At 34.4% G+C, this 15,359-nt stretch overlaps 1 protein-coding gene across 19 annotated transcripts in view; it reads left to right on the top strand.

The window, feature by feature from the left end:
• The window catches only part of CACNA2D1 (calcium voltage-gated channel auxiliary subunit alpha2delta 1), a 515,258-nt gene that overhangs the window by 381,346 nt on the left and 118,553 nt on the right, over positions 1-15,359 (top strand). For 15 of the 19 annotated variants that reach the window (XM_070617290.1, XM_070617294.1, XM_070617291.1 and 12 more), the window contains exons 8-9: positions 11,853-11,922; positions 14,113-14,163. In XM_070617290.1, the coding sequence (XP_070473391.1) occupies positions 11,853-11,922; positions 14,113-14,163 (121 nt within the window). The remainder of the gene's footprint in view (positions 1-11,852; positions 11,923-14,112; positions 14,164-15,359) is intronic. The other 4 variants (XM_070617299.1, XM_070617297.1, XM_070617295.1 and 1 more) reach the window with 1 other exon arrangement.

The raw sequence follows: 15,359 nt of genomic DNA, 5'->3' as shown, positions 1-15,359 counted from the left end.
AAACCTATTTAGAGGAAAGAAAGGCACAAAGTAAACAAGCAGGTAGATGAACAAGTGCTGTTGCAGGCTTGTGATCCCAGCGAATCTAGCAGTTTGTTACAGAGGAAGAGTGACAGCAAATCAAAAGATTTATTAATGGCAGATTATGTGGCCTTGAATGTCAGAATGCATTGTCTGGGATGTAATGTGTAGGGAAATACCACGAACACTTTGGGCAGTGGAATACTATGGTTAAAGCAGTGCTTATTCTGATTGGAAGGAGAAACACTTAGAAAGCCTTGACCAAAAGGTATGCTATTATAATGGTCAGATGTGGAAGTATATAGATCTGAACAAGGGACCAAATAGGAATTTAAAAAGAAGAATCCTTGGATATAAGAAAATGAGGGTATTAGGAACTTTACCAAAAAAAATGAATTGATACACATATATTGCTAAATGACTAACACCTCTATCACCTCACATAATTACCATTAATTTTTTGTGATGAGAACATTTAAGTTCTAGCAACTTTCTTAGCAACTTTCAAGTATATAATACAGTATTATTAACTATAACCAACACGCTATATATTAGATCCCCAGAACTTATTCATCTTCTAACTAAAAGTTTATACCCTTTGCCATCTCCCTAATTACCCTACCCCTCACCCCTGGCGACCACCATTCTATGCTCTGTTTCTACAGGTTTGGCTATTTTAGATTCCGCATATAAGGGAGATCATACAATATTTGTCTTTCTCTGACTTATTTCACTTAGCTCTCATGTAAGTGTATCAAGTCAACACATTGTACACTTTTAATGTTATGGTGTTATACAATGTTATATCTGAATTATATATCAATTTAAAAAGATAAAATAAGAAATTATATAAAAATAAACAAATGAATTTAGTGACAAACATAGGGTATAAGTTGACTATAACTTTTAGTTTGAGTGCATATGAGAATGTTTACTGAAATAAAATATCCGAAGTATTTTTATTTTGGGGAGTAAAGTGATTTAAAATGGTAAAATTTGAGATGTTGACAGGAGAGTGTAGAATAGTTCTACTTCCACCCAACCATTAGCTTTATGTTCTGAATTAAATGATTTGCTTTGTTATATACCATCCACCGGTTATGTTGTCTAGGGGACATATCATAGATATAAACACACAAAATAATATTAATATTATTACTTTGAAGTTCTCAAATGATCCTGATTTATAGAGGTGATTCTGTAGCCTTATTTTTGTTGCCTTTTGTATAACGTCATCTCTTACCTGAATCTGTCTTATTTTTCACATGTAAAGGTTATAATAGTTGTTCACTCTGCTGTCAACTATGGATTCAGTCATGCTTAAATTAAGTGATTTATTTTATTGCTGATAGGTCAGAGTAGTTAAACAGTATGTTAATATGAAAATGGGAGCTGCTTGTAATTTGACAGAGGATAACATCATGTATACAATATGTGAATAAGTACTACTAAAAATGTTTAGTTATTTTTAACTTCTAAAAGATATCCCTCATTCTGTTCCTTTTTCCTTTATACATTGCTAAATTTCTATACCTTGTGCCATCCATTTTTAGATATATAGAATCATCATTGCTATGTAATTAATTTTATGTTCAATATATTTTATTAAGAAAAATTAAAAACATTTTTGTCCAAACTTTAGACAACTATTTAAGCACTTCTCTCAGGTACACCAAATATAAAATTGTTAAGAACTGTATTATTATCATCACTATCTAAGAAGATTTATTGACTTGTAGAAACAGGAAACGTGTTCCTATAGAATCATAATGTTTTTTGTAAGTACATTATTATTGTCTAATTGCATTGATTTGCTTACAAAAATAAGAACTTTTTTCTCTCAGAGTTCACATTTTTCTCTATGTAGTGCATATCTGAAATCATTTTCCAATAAAGTCTCTTCATCTTTTACTTTATAGAACTTGCTATGTTCAAGCTTACTTCTGAGCCAGAGCTGTTAACCACATATGGGCCATCTAAATGATTAAGTCTCTGTGTACCATTTACTTTATTGAATATTCCACTTAACAACACAACTTGTCCTTGTTATCTGCTACTCCTGCTGACAGACAGATATCTCTTTATGTTAAATGAAAATGTTTTATATGGGTTATCTGGCATCTGCAGAATTACCAGGAAATCACTTTGTAATAAGTGCTTTTATTTTTAAAACTATGGTGATTTATCCTTGCCTATAATGCTGTGTATCTCTGTATGAGTTTCTGCCACTTGTGTAGCTGTAAGTTAGAGAGGTGTTCTGGACATACTACAGTGGAGATATCAAAGATACTTCAAGCCGAAACAATGATATTACCTGAACATTGAGTCTCGTTGTTCAGAAACAAAATTAAAATCCAAAAACATTTTCATTAGGTCAATATAGTCAAGTCTGAGCTGGAAGAGGGGAAAACTGGTAAGAACCAGCAAAACTCTTGTTTTTGAAGGAACTGAAGTGTTCTAAGGATTCAAAATTACATGCAGTAAAATTACATGTAGTAATTATGTACAGTTTTATATATAATTTTAGATAGTAATTATATATATGTATCCATATATAAAATTATATATAGTATAGTAAAATTATACAGTCTGGAACTTTTCACTTTTTGACATCTGGCTCCCTTACTGTGGCCTTCAGACCATCTTTGGACTCTAACCCAACCTACATCTCTAGTTTTATTTCTTACTACACAGTTCAACCTTCATCATGTACCCCTACATAAGTACGTTGCCCTTTTTCTTCCTTGTTTAATTTTTATTTCATTTTATACATCCTGTCATCAATTTTCATATCTCTATATGCTTTGACCCTAGAGCCCCATGTCTGATCATATACATCCTGTGCGTCATTCAAAATAGAATAAAAACACTGCCTTCCACATGAAGGCTTTCCCACATGCAATCCTACTTTACTTTTTTCTCTCAGAGAACTTGGTTTTTATCTATATTACAACATCTGTCAGACTTTATCTTCCTTCAGAATTAATTTTGTATATGCTCTTTTTAAAAAGCATTGCAGTGTAAGTAACTGCAGGTAGAGGTGGCTACTTATATACATGTACATCCCGTGTACCTAACAGAGTGCCGTGCATATAGTGATTAATGGTTATTTGTTAAATTAAGCTGGATAAATAAGTCAAGGTCATAGATACTAGAGCTGAAAACAAGTGTCAGAGTAGAATTTCAGAGAATTCAGTTTCTAAATAAAATGAAACATGGCAGGAAAAGCAGATGGAAAATGCTAGGAAACATAGAGTTATAATTATCTAGGTCCCTGCCTGTATACCTTTCCCATCTTACCCTCTTTACCTATTCCAGTATTCTCCATGGGGTTTCCAGGGTGACCTAGTGAAGTCAGTTTACAGAGTTCCTAGAGTTTTATTGACTGTGTGACATCAGCCTGCATCACTGGGGATGGAGTAGGATAGGGAAATGGTATGACATTCCAAGCCCTAGTCATAGGAATATGCTTTTAAGTGGTTGAAATCTAAGCACATCTTACAATAATATGTTACTTAAAAAATCTACAATCTATAATAAGTAGTCCCAGTTACTCAATGATACTGTTTTCAAATGCCCACATATGAGTGCTTCTTATGTGTCAACTCTAGTACCAAGGGTTTATGTGTATAAATCATTGAATCTTATTTCCTACTTCTGAGGTTTAGAGCTATTATTACCCCCATTTTACTGAAAAGGTTAAGTAATTTATCCAATGAGAATCTAGGTAGACTATCTCCAAAACTCATATTTTAAGTTTTACACTAGGCTAGTTCCAATCAGAGAAGACAATTTTAAAGAACAGACAAGAGAATAGACTCTTCCTATTGGCATTTACCCAATTGAATGACTGCCTTCTAGTCTTCTCTTCTGCCTGTGAATCTTATGGGTGGTTCTACTCCATAAATCTTCAGTCATTCAGCATTTGAAAACTTGATCTGGGAATGACCACTGTTTTGGGACCAGTCACTTTTCAGAAATTCATGTCCACTGCAAAATTCAGCATTGATACATGAAAGATAAGACAGACATGAAAACTACCTATATTTTAGCAATGTAAATATTATATAGTTTTCCAGGGCCAAAATAATACTCTCCTAAGAAGATAGAGGAATGTAAGAAAATATAGTGAAGCAAATTTCAAACACTCTATGAAGCTTTTACCTCCTATACGTTCTCCAAGCTTTAAAACTTGACTCAGGTCTGGGAAAGGTTCTGATCTGTATCAGGATATGTATTCAATTTCCTTAAACAATGGCTATCATAACAGAGACTATATACATTTCTCTCAGATAAAATTCCTACTTAATAGGTAAGTCAGTTATTTAGGATAAGTCTGGTGCATGAGGTTTCCAGTGACAGAGGTTCCATCTATCTGCCGTTCCTTAAGTTGTTGTCCTCATCTGTATGATCAAAACTGGATCAACACTATCACATCCACAGTTGAAGCCAAAAGAAGAGGGGAAAAGTTAGTCAAAGGCAAGCAGCAAGATGCAAAAGTTGTACATATCACTTCTGCTCACATGCTATTTACTAGAATTTCATCTCATGGCCCCACCATGGCAAGAAAGTCTAAGAAGTAGAGTTTCTGGTGAACAGTCAACTAAAACTTGAGGAGTACTATTACTAGAAGGAAGAAGAAGAAAAAAATTATATTGAAGCCCTGTCACAGTCTGTTCCTCTGGCAGTGCAAGTATATGTGCACAGACATAGAACATACTCCTTTCCATAGGAGATGATCCAAAGTCCCAACAAGTTAGTACATCCAGCTCAAAATCCAGGTTCTCCGGGCAACATGCAGTTCTCTCCATCATGTGGATATGAATTTTTCCTAATTTGGTTACTTATAATACAACGGAATACCACTTACTTTTTCCACCCTATTCCTGTCACTGTTCAGATATCTAATATATAATGGGGGTGTCTTCTGGACGACTACAGTAAAAACTCCAATTTCAAAAAAGAGAGCATGAAATACATAGTAATCACTGGTCCATGGTATGTATTACAATCCATCAGGCAAGAAATACAAAGATCTCCTACTCTTGCATAAAATTTCTTGGTTAGCCCATCTGATTGCTCCTGGGAGTAACTCTCTTGTCTATAACCATCACTAGCACATCTGAAGGAGTGTGCTTGGGACTAAACAGCTTTCATAGTTTGCTTCCGCTGCAGGTGTAGAGCCCAAAAATTGCTTTAGGGTTCACAACAATTACAAGATTTCTGCAGACTAGGCTTGAGGTTTCTTTGGTAACACAAACGGCATCAAAGACAGCACTGAGTTGGCTTCTAGTTTTTTCTTTTTCTAGTGAGTTTCTTGTGCAAACAGTCTCAGTCCTAAGATTTAGTCTAGAAATCATTCTTAAGCCCAACATCTTTTAGATATTTACTGGGTTCTGGAAGTTATCCCATCCTCATCTCTGTCATCTTAAAGGTGGCTTACTTGAAGACATTGCTGAAAACAGAAAATTTGATATTTTAATAGTAGTGGACATTAATCATTTTTTAATTGTCCATCTGTTCCTGTGGCAGAGGCTGCTAGCTGCCCACCCAAATTCTGTCCTCCTATTCCATTGTGAAGTTTTTATTTTGAAAATGACTGCTTAGCCATCTATGTCGGACCAGTAGAACATGGGTGAAAGTAATACAGTCACGTGTTGCTTAGTGACGGGGACAGAGTCTGAGAAATGCATCATTAGTTGATTTCATTGTTGTGCAAACATTATAGAGTCTATTCACACAAACCAAATGGTATGGCCTACCACATACCTATGCTCTATGGTATAGCCTACTGCTCCTAGGCTACAAACCTTTACAGCATGTTACTGTACTGAATACTGTAGGCAATTGTAACACGATGGTAAGTATTTGTTTACCTAAACATATCTAAACATAGAAAAGGTACAGTAAAAATATTGTATAAAAGATAAGAAATGGTACACATGTCTAGGGCACTTACCATGAATGGAGCCTGCAGGACTGGTTGTTTCTCGGGTGAGTCAGTGAGTGGGTGGTGAGTGAATGTGAAGACCTAGGACGTTACTGTACGCTGCTGTAACCTTTATAAACGCTGTACACTCAGGCCACACTGAATTTATAAAACAATGGTTTTTTTACTTCAGTAATAAATGAACTTTAGCTTACTGTAACATTTTTACTTTATAAACTTCTAAATTTTTTTAACTTTTTGACTCTTTTGTAATAACACTTAGCTTAAAACACAGCATACAGCTGTACAGAAATATTTTCTGTCTTTATATCCTTGTTCTAAATTTTTTCCTATTTTTAATTTTTCTTTTTACTTTTTAAACTTTTAAAGTTTTTTTGTTAAAAACTAAGGCACAAACATACACATTAGCACAGGCCTACACAGATCAGGATCATCAGTCTCACTGTTTTCTATCTCCACATCTTGTCCCACTGGAAGGTCTTCAGGGCAGTAACATGCATGGAGCTGTCATCTCCTATGACAATGCATTCTCTGGAATACCCACTGAAGGACCTGCCCGAGGCTCTTCTTGAGGAGGTGTCAATCTTCAGAAATATGGCCATGGTGGTTTGCTTAGTTTGTTTCTTTTTTCATCATAGATTTGCTTGTAAAAGATAATGCACCATGACCACTCTTCTCCATTAATGAAAACCTTTTAGTGTTGAGGTCTATGTTTTCAAACTTTTTAAGGAGCTTGTTGAGGTCTGCAAAAGCTTCGGCTAAACCCTTCTCTGTGATTTTTCTTGGAGATTCTTTTTCTTCTCCTGCAGTTTCCTTTTCTCTTGCTATGACGTTACAATGACTATGATGTCACTGGGCAATAGGAATTTTTCAGCTCCATGATAGTCTTATGGGACCACTATCGTATATGTGCTTCATCGTTGACTGAACCAAGATTATGTGGCACATGACTGAATGTGTCACCTCAAGCCTGAGATTGTTATGACTTAGGGGTGCCTTCTCCACACTTTCTCCCTCCCTCTAGCAACTGCATATTGTAGGGGAGGAGGACATTTCCTCTCCCCAAATGTGGGTTCGTCTGGCCGGAGAACGAATTAAATTCACATGAGACAGAATAGCAAGAGAAAATTAAACAAAGCTTTATGAGGAACCATGGCCCGGGGCCTTTCTTCCCGAAGGAAGAAAGGGCACCTAAGAAGTGGGGTACACATAGTGGTTATATACCCCCAAACAGGGTGTTTCACATGTGGTTGAAATGTCCCTCCCACAATAGTCACAAGATTGCCCTGTCGGCACAGTGCTTGATGGACACAGCAGGTAATGGTCTGCTATCTCGGTGGGTGTAGCAGGAGGCAAGTCGATTGTCTGGAGCTGGGGGGTCACAGGTGAGCGCAGCAATCAGTTCCTAGCCTAAGGTAAGATGCTTAATCCTTAAAGAAATGCCAACTGTTGGGAGGGGGAGGGAAGTCAGTTACAGGAGGTTACCAGACAAGCACAATAAAATGCAGATTTAAGTCTTTGCCTTTGGTATTGACTAAGAGTTTTTAGAGAGAAGGTCATGTCCTTTCTTCTTCCTGGTACAGAGAGGGAGGCACCTTTTACAGATAGAGATTTACCTTGCAAATGTAAATGTGTCCTAACAAAGGGCAAGTTCCATTCTTCCTTCCCGGTCCCAGTTTATCAAAAGCAATCAGCCTCAAATAATCCTGATGCCAAAGAGACATATCTTGGGGTGGCCAATTTCAGGTCCCCACAATATCAATGCCCTAGGTGATCTTGCAAACTAAGTGTTGAAGAAGGCAAAAATTCCACAAGCTGTAGGTCTCTGAATACCTGCTTGAAGCAGAATCTATGCCTCTGTGACTAGTAATATTTAACTTAGGCTGTTATATGAGTGAGAAATAAAATTTGTGCTAGGAAACAAAAGACTTGAGATTGTTTATTAAGTTATTTTGTGCTACTATAATGAATACAGAATCTTCTTTCTATGTTTAGGGTATTTCTAAGATTAGAAATTTTACTGGGCAGCAGAGCCTGTTTCCTAACTCAGAATCGGAAGAGGCCAATTATTTGTCTTGTTAAATTCTCTGGCACCTCCATATGAGTACATAACCCGCATTATGTTAATGAGACTCATCCAGGACCTTGATGTGGGAGCCGTGATACAAATTAGGGACTGTGGAGACCCCATTCTGGGTTGGTAGTAGTAGGGCAGCAACACTTAGATTACTGGAAATTTGGGGAGCTATACAATACACATTTGTTGAATTAATTCTGGCTTAAAAGATGGCCCAAATTCCTTATCCTGGCTTACAGTTCAGAACCATGACTAATATTCCATAGGCGATGACTGAGACAAGCCTAAAATAATGACCCATGTAACATCAATTAGATCTAGGCAATAGGACCAGGGTTGGCTTGTAAAGGCATTTTTGAGTATGTGAGATTTACTTTTTTTTCTTTTCATGAGATGAAAATGTGAAGTCTTTTAGAATTAGAAAAATGCAAAAGAATTAGAAAAATTGGAAATGCAACTAGCTGTCATTTGAATTGATGTTTCCACCCAGAGAATCAGCCCTCAATTCATCATTATATGCTTTATTATTTCCTAGCAGCTGAAGTTAAAAACTGAAAATCTATTATTTTTAGACCAGATTAACTAGAAATATCTCTACAATCTGCATACTTTCTCAAGAATTTTTCTCTAATACATATCTCAGTATTCTGAATTAATGTATACGTAAACACCTTTTTAAACCAGTGATTTGATAACTAATATAAAACACCCTTAATGTCATGTGGAGTAAAATTGCAGTACAGTAGATTTGGTCAAAGACACACCCACAGTTCATTTTTGGTCAGGGAAAAAACGTTCTCATAAATGATCATTATCACCATTAATAATGGCATTCAAAAATGAGACGCCCACATTGTGGACTGTATTTCCATTCCTTTCTCCTGTCATCCCAAAATCTTATTGGAAAGTGAAAAGGACATCTACAATGAGCAACATTTCACTTTTTACAGGAAATTTAGAAGCCCTGATTTCCTCTCAAAACACGTAGCTTCATTATGCATCATTATGAAACTGATTATTTCAGGGAATTGCAGGGTATGATTATTATCCTTTTTAGTATTTGACCTTCCATAATTCTCAGCCTATAAATAATTTACCACTTAAATGCCACAATGGGATTTTACAACAAATAATTTGTTTAATAATTAAATTAGCAATATCACAGAAGAAAGCACATTGTTTAATTTTGCCGGAATATAAACATCTTAATTTAGTATAATCAAGGCATATTTCCTAATAGTAAATATCTCAGAAGGCTTCTAAGAGAAGATTATTAATACTTTTAAATATAAACCATCTAAGATTATAAACTATACTAAAATTTAATGGTCTGGCTCATATTGTAAATTATAACCTTTTTTTCTTCCTCTAAAAAAAGAGCAATTTTATGGATCAGAGTAATACATATCACAGTTAATTTTGATTAGCAATTATAGTGAAAACAGGAATCCTAGATGAGTGTGATCTACAGAGAATTCAGAAATCTAATTTAAATGTGACTTTCAAGTTCATTTTATTAAACCATTTATCAGATTTATTGGTTGACTACTCTCAACTCGTAGTAGCAGCTATTGTACTGGCAGTGGTGACTAATCTCTCTTCTCACTCACATGTTTATATCAGTCTGAGTCCACTCTGGAGAGAGAAAACGCAATATTTTGAACTGGGAAAGTTTGTTTTTTAATAAAGAATTATTAACTATAACAAGTATTGGAATAATGAGGGATTGGATAAAAGTACAGAGAACTCTGAAAAATATAGGAATACCAGATATAATATTATATAACCTAGTATATAATAATAACTACCCCTAGAGCTGAGATAGAGAGTCCAAGAAAGCAACCTCAATCCCCAGTGCCCCTGGGCTGAGATCAGATCTTACAGAGGACATAGTTATGGCCCAGATGAATGACAGAAGTTACTGTAGTGTAACACTGGAAGGATTTACTGGAAGTTCACCCTCTAGGATCCCAAGTGCCTCAGTGGAGGCACTCCACCACAAAAAATACTCAGGGAGTTCTGCTGCCATTAGGTGCTGGAAAACCTGAGAGCACTACAGAAGCCTTGGGCTGGAGAAGTTACCCACACCACAGGAGCTGAGCTCTGGAAAATACGCATGCACTGCAGGAGCCGACACCAGTAAAGCTGCACCTGCTGCAAGAGACCTTGAGCAAACAAACCAGAAGCAGGAAGCAAAAACCCTTTACACATGCAACGTCTTTCTTTTACCATCTGCTGACAAAGCTTAAAATTGTGCTTGTTGGTCAAAGAAAAATATTTAAAGGGCCCAGATCCATTTTCAGAGAGCAAGTTAAAAGGGTGAATTTGGAGCTGAGACAATAGATGTGTAACCAGCACAACATTGTAGTGAAAGTAAGATATCATTTATTTAAATGTTTAGTTATTACTAATACCCCAGCTTGGGGAGTCAGATATTGTAGAGGACTAATTGAAAGAGAACTGTCGTTTCTACCAGCATGCTTATTGCTTAATTCCAGTGCTACCACACACACCCACAAAAGTAATATTTTATCTCAGTACCTCTAAGTTTCTGCAAATTCAAACTGAAAGGATTAAAGTAAATCTACCATTTCAGTTGCATTGACTATGTCGGTAAATGGTTGTTGGGGGAGTGCCATATTTAAACTTACTGTTTCATATAAATGTGATTAGTCATTTAAAAGAATAAATCATTGTATAATATAGCCACTAATAGGAAAGAAATTTCACAGTCAAGGAAATATTTTTTGATATATCTCAATTGGCCAAATTATCTTAGTTGGCTGATAAACCTGATTCTCTGTAAAGTTCTCCATAATTTCCATAATTTCTTAATACAGAAAAGGGCAAAATAGATTGGAGGGCATAAGTCATATGGATTTTTATTAAGAATTTTCCCGAGTCATATGTACAAATGTGTTCAAAGAGAGAACTTCTTCAGCAGAAAATTACCATCCAACTTATCAGCGGTTATTGATCTCCTTGGATCTAGGATGTGTGTGTGTAAAACATTTTAATTAAAGTAAGTATAGATTTAATTAGAATAAGTGTAAATTGATTGCTTTTAAAAATCAATACAGTTAGACTAAAGTTTTTTTTCTGATTACTGCAACATGATAAAGTCTCTGAAACTAACAGAAAATTCTTGAATTTGTGCTTGAATTACTTCAGATGATTCAAATAAATTTAAGGAGAAAAGTTTTTGCAGAGTTATTTTAATTATACTTTAAGCTTTTAAGTATAATTTCAAATGGACTGGCCATTATCAAATATGTGAATGATAAGGTTAAAAAATTATGCTATTTTATGATAACAATCTAAGAAAAATAATAGTCTTTTTATAGAACAAGATAGTATGGCATTGAATGAAAATATAAGGATCAAATAACTAAAAGTACAATTTCCGTTAGTGACAAATAAACTTTCTTTTATGGTAGATTTTTCTGTTAGTAGAAAGAAAAGAAAATGTGTATCCTCTGGACACCTGATAAAACATATAAGTTGGCACCCACAAAATCCCTATGTCTACAACTTCTTCATGAAATATGGTGAAAAGGAAAACTGACTATGTTAACTTTCTTTTGTACTGCAATGTTTTATTCCATTTTTAAAAAGAAAAAAGTTAAGGGCATAAAAATTATATTCCCCATTTGACATTGCTCTGTCAATGAAGAATGAGAAGTGCAATGTGTCAGTGGTATTTTGTGAGTTTTAAAATATTTTTGTAGATCATATCTAATATTTTGATTTAACTTCTCTATTTTCAATTTAATTTAGGTTCTCTCTATTTTTTTTTTTTTTTAGCTTCTCCATGGGTTGATAACAGTAGAACCCCAAACAAGATTGACCTTTATGATGTACGCAGAAGACCATGGTAAGAATTTTTAGGTAGTCATGAAAAGATTAAATGGAAGAAGCAGTTACCTTTTGTGTAAAAATATTGGAAAAAATCTATCCATTATTAGGATGAATATAGTATAATTTTTTAAAGATCTCTGGTGGATTTTTTTCTTTTAATAAATAAATACAGTTGAAGGTAAATGAAGATGATGAGTTCAAGTAGGCAACAATAATTAATATTGTTGAAATGATTTATCAGATGCATTTCAAATGGACTACTTTAAGTTTTATATTCAATGTCATCTCTGAATCTCTTTTAGCTGGTGGGAATTTCTATGGAAAGGCTCCCAGTTTGCTTGGAGTAGAGTTCTGACAAAGTGTCTAGATAGAGTAGAAGATAATTTGCCTCTGGCAGTGAACTAATGAGAACAGTCCCCAAGGTCAGAGCTGCCCCTAGTTATAATGATATAGCTTACGTTTCATTTTTCCAAAAAGAAGGTTTATTTATGCCTCACTACTAAAGCCACTCATTCTCCTGGAAAAATACCAGATAACTCATAATTGTACTCTCTGGGAAACAACTATTAAACTAGTGTATTTTATTTGAGTAAAAATAATTTCATTATTTGAGTAAAAATAATTTTTTTGATATTTGAGTTTTTAAAATATTTGAGTTTTTAAAAAATGTATTTAATGTGTGGATATATATTTTTTTAATTAGTTAATGTTAATCCACATATTATTCTTGTTAATATTTCTGCAAAGGAGGTGGCATGGAGTCATGGGTTGTTCAGTGGAGGCAAAGACTATGTATGACATCACAGGGTTTAGATTCAGGAACTGATTGTTTTGGGGGAAACTTACAAGCTAGGTGCCAACCAGAAGAGGCACACAATATCCTATCATCTCATCTTCCCGTTGAGAGACATGCCTGGACCGGTGTTAAGATACTACACATGAACTAGATTTGCCTTCCATTGGAATAGCCCGGCAATCCTGCCCCTTTACCTTCTTATACAGAAACAAACTTTGGTGCAAGTTATAAACTCTGCTTCATGAACACATAGTCCTGTGTAGATACTAACTGTGTCGGATATTGTGGGAAAATGAATTGGCAAATTATCTGGCAGGCTTCTGAGAAGTTAGATTTAGAGTCATGGGCAAAGAGGCCTCAGAGATAAATAGAAAGTTGAGTTCAGGTGCAGCTCTTCCTGTTAGGGAATACAGGCCTCCTGTTCCCCATCGGTCTGTGCCAGGCAACATGAATTTTGGGATCGTTCACCTGCAATTAAATTTATCTCTCTTCCATCACTAAACTATCTAAGTAGAACTCCCCTAGAGTCTCTTTAATATGCAGAGAATCTGAATCTGTAGGGCTGCAGTTAAGTGTGGAAGTCAGCATTTTAAACTGCCTCTCCAGGTTATTCTCAGATGCTATAAAGTTTGAGAGTCACCACTTGAAACTCTTAGTAATAATATTATATATTCTATTTTTAATTACTTCTTTGTCCCTTTGCATTTCTTTCTTTCTTTCTTTTTGTTGCTGAGGAAGATCCACCCTGAGCTAACAGCTGTTGCCAATCTTCCTCTTTTTGTATGTGAGCCACTGCCACAGCATGGCCACTGACAGATGAATGGTGTAGGTCCACACCCGGGAACCAAACCCGGGCTGCAGAAGTGGAGCATGCCAAACTTAACCACTGGACCATGAAGGCCAGCCCACTATTTCTTTTCTTTTGATGTTGTTTTTTCATATTCATAGACCACTTATATGTTTTTATGTTTATTTTTTGCTTTCAAAAATATAACATAATCTTATTATTATTTGTCCTTATTATTATTCCTAAGAGTTAGTTTTAGAACCTGTGGTCAACAAATTGGAGTTTAGGATAATTTTCTTTTTTTTTTCAGGAACTTGTCCTTCCAGAAGTTAATTTCTTTTGCTCCTAGTCTTAAAACACATCTCTTTATCTTTTATTATAAATATCTGTAAAATATACTTTAAATATTATGCCTCTGACATCTCTACTATCATGTAAAATATAGCTTTTTAAAATTGACATTACAGAATTGTGAATGAAAGAGCATTGTCTTATGAAATAGAATAGAAGTAGGGCCTTGCTTGGAAAATACCTTATCTCAGAGATCAGTAGATAGTAATTCAACAAATATCAATGTTTGATATTTTTCAAGAGAAAAAATATTCATATTGTATTTGTTTCAGGTACATCCAAGGAGCTGCATCTCCTAAAGATATGCTAATTCTTGTTGATGTGTGAGTAGTTAAATATTACATATTTCTTTATATACTGAGAACATAGGGAGGATTTGTAGATAACAGTAATATGTTGGAACTGAGAAATAGGTTGGAAAAAAAGACAAAAAATAATTATGATGACTTTTTTATCCACACAAAGAAGCTGTATTTAAGACAGTCACAAAACAAACAAAAGTTATTTTATTGAAATTAAGAAGAATTTGTATAGAATTGAAAATTATGGCATAGTTTTAAGGTCTGAGCTTTTTGAAAAATTATTCATTAGCTTCCAATTTTTTGCTTTATATTTTAAACAATATTAAAGTACATGGTTGCTAAAACTAAGCAGTTCCTGCTACCAAAAAAATAATGTAGAATCATTTCATTGGCACTTGATCATTAATGATTCAAATAACTTTTAGAGATTTGGCCACAAAATAGATAAATATTAAATATATTGTCAACAATGGGACTTTTTCAAGGGAAATGCTAATATATTAGAAAGAATTCCAAGAGTTTTTATATTGGTCATTTTATTTGTTACATTGCTTCAAGTGAAGGGATGTGTGTGTGTGTGTGTGTGTGTGTTTATAATCTTTTAATAAGATTGAAGAAGAAATTCTAGAACACAGAAAATAATGTATCCTGCTATGGAATTTAGTTTTTAAGAACAATACCAAGGAATTAAAAACATGAGAAATAAAATGCTTAGATTATTTTCCCCAAGAGAAAAAAGTATATCTTCATATGTTCTTTGCCACATTGGAAGAAACAGAATCCAAAGTTTTGTAGGCAACTAAATCCATATCACAGCTAGTGTCAGCATTTAAAAACATCCCCATTATGCCCTGAAGTAAGTAAGTTCGAAACTTTAGAACCGAGCCTGAGAAAGAGAAGATGAATGAATTTGACAAATGTAACTTAAATGTTAATTCTCATTTCATTTGTTAAAATGCATTTAAATTGCATCTTGTCTTAATTAAATTGTTGTGGAATTTATATCACTTGCTAATCCTTGATATTCTTCTTAAGTACAGATCTAAATGTTGTGCAATATGTTATAATCCTATTGGATATATGATAATATTCAGAAGCAATTTCTCTTATTAATATCTTTGGAAAGTGTTTATGAAGTTGAAATACCATTTTTAAAAATTATTTTAACAGAAATGTGTTGAGGGTCTCCTAGATACCATGTAATAATATAGAATAGA

This window comes from Equus przewalskii, chromosome 4, assembly GCF_037783145.1.
Source record: "Equus przewalskii isolate Varuska chromosome 4, EquPr2, whole genome shotgun sequence".
NCBI lineage: Eukaryota > Metazoa > Chordata > Mammalia > Perissodactyla > Equidae > Equus > Equus przewalskii.
The sequence above is the reverse complement of the archived record's forward strand: the minus strand, read 5'-3'. Positions and strand labels throughout refer to the sequence as shown.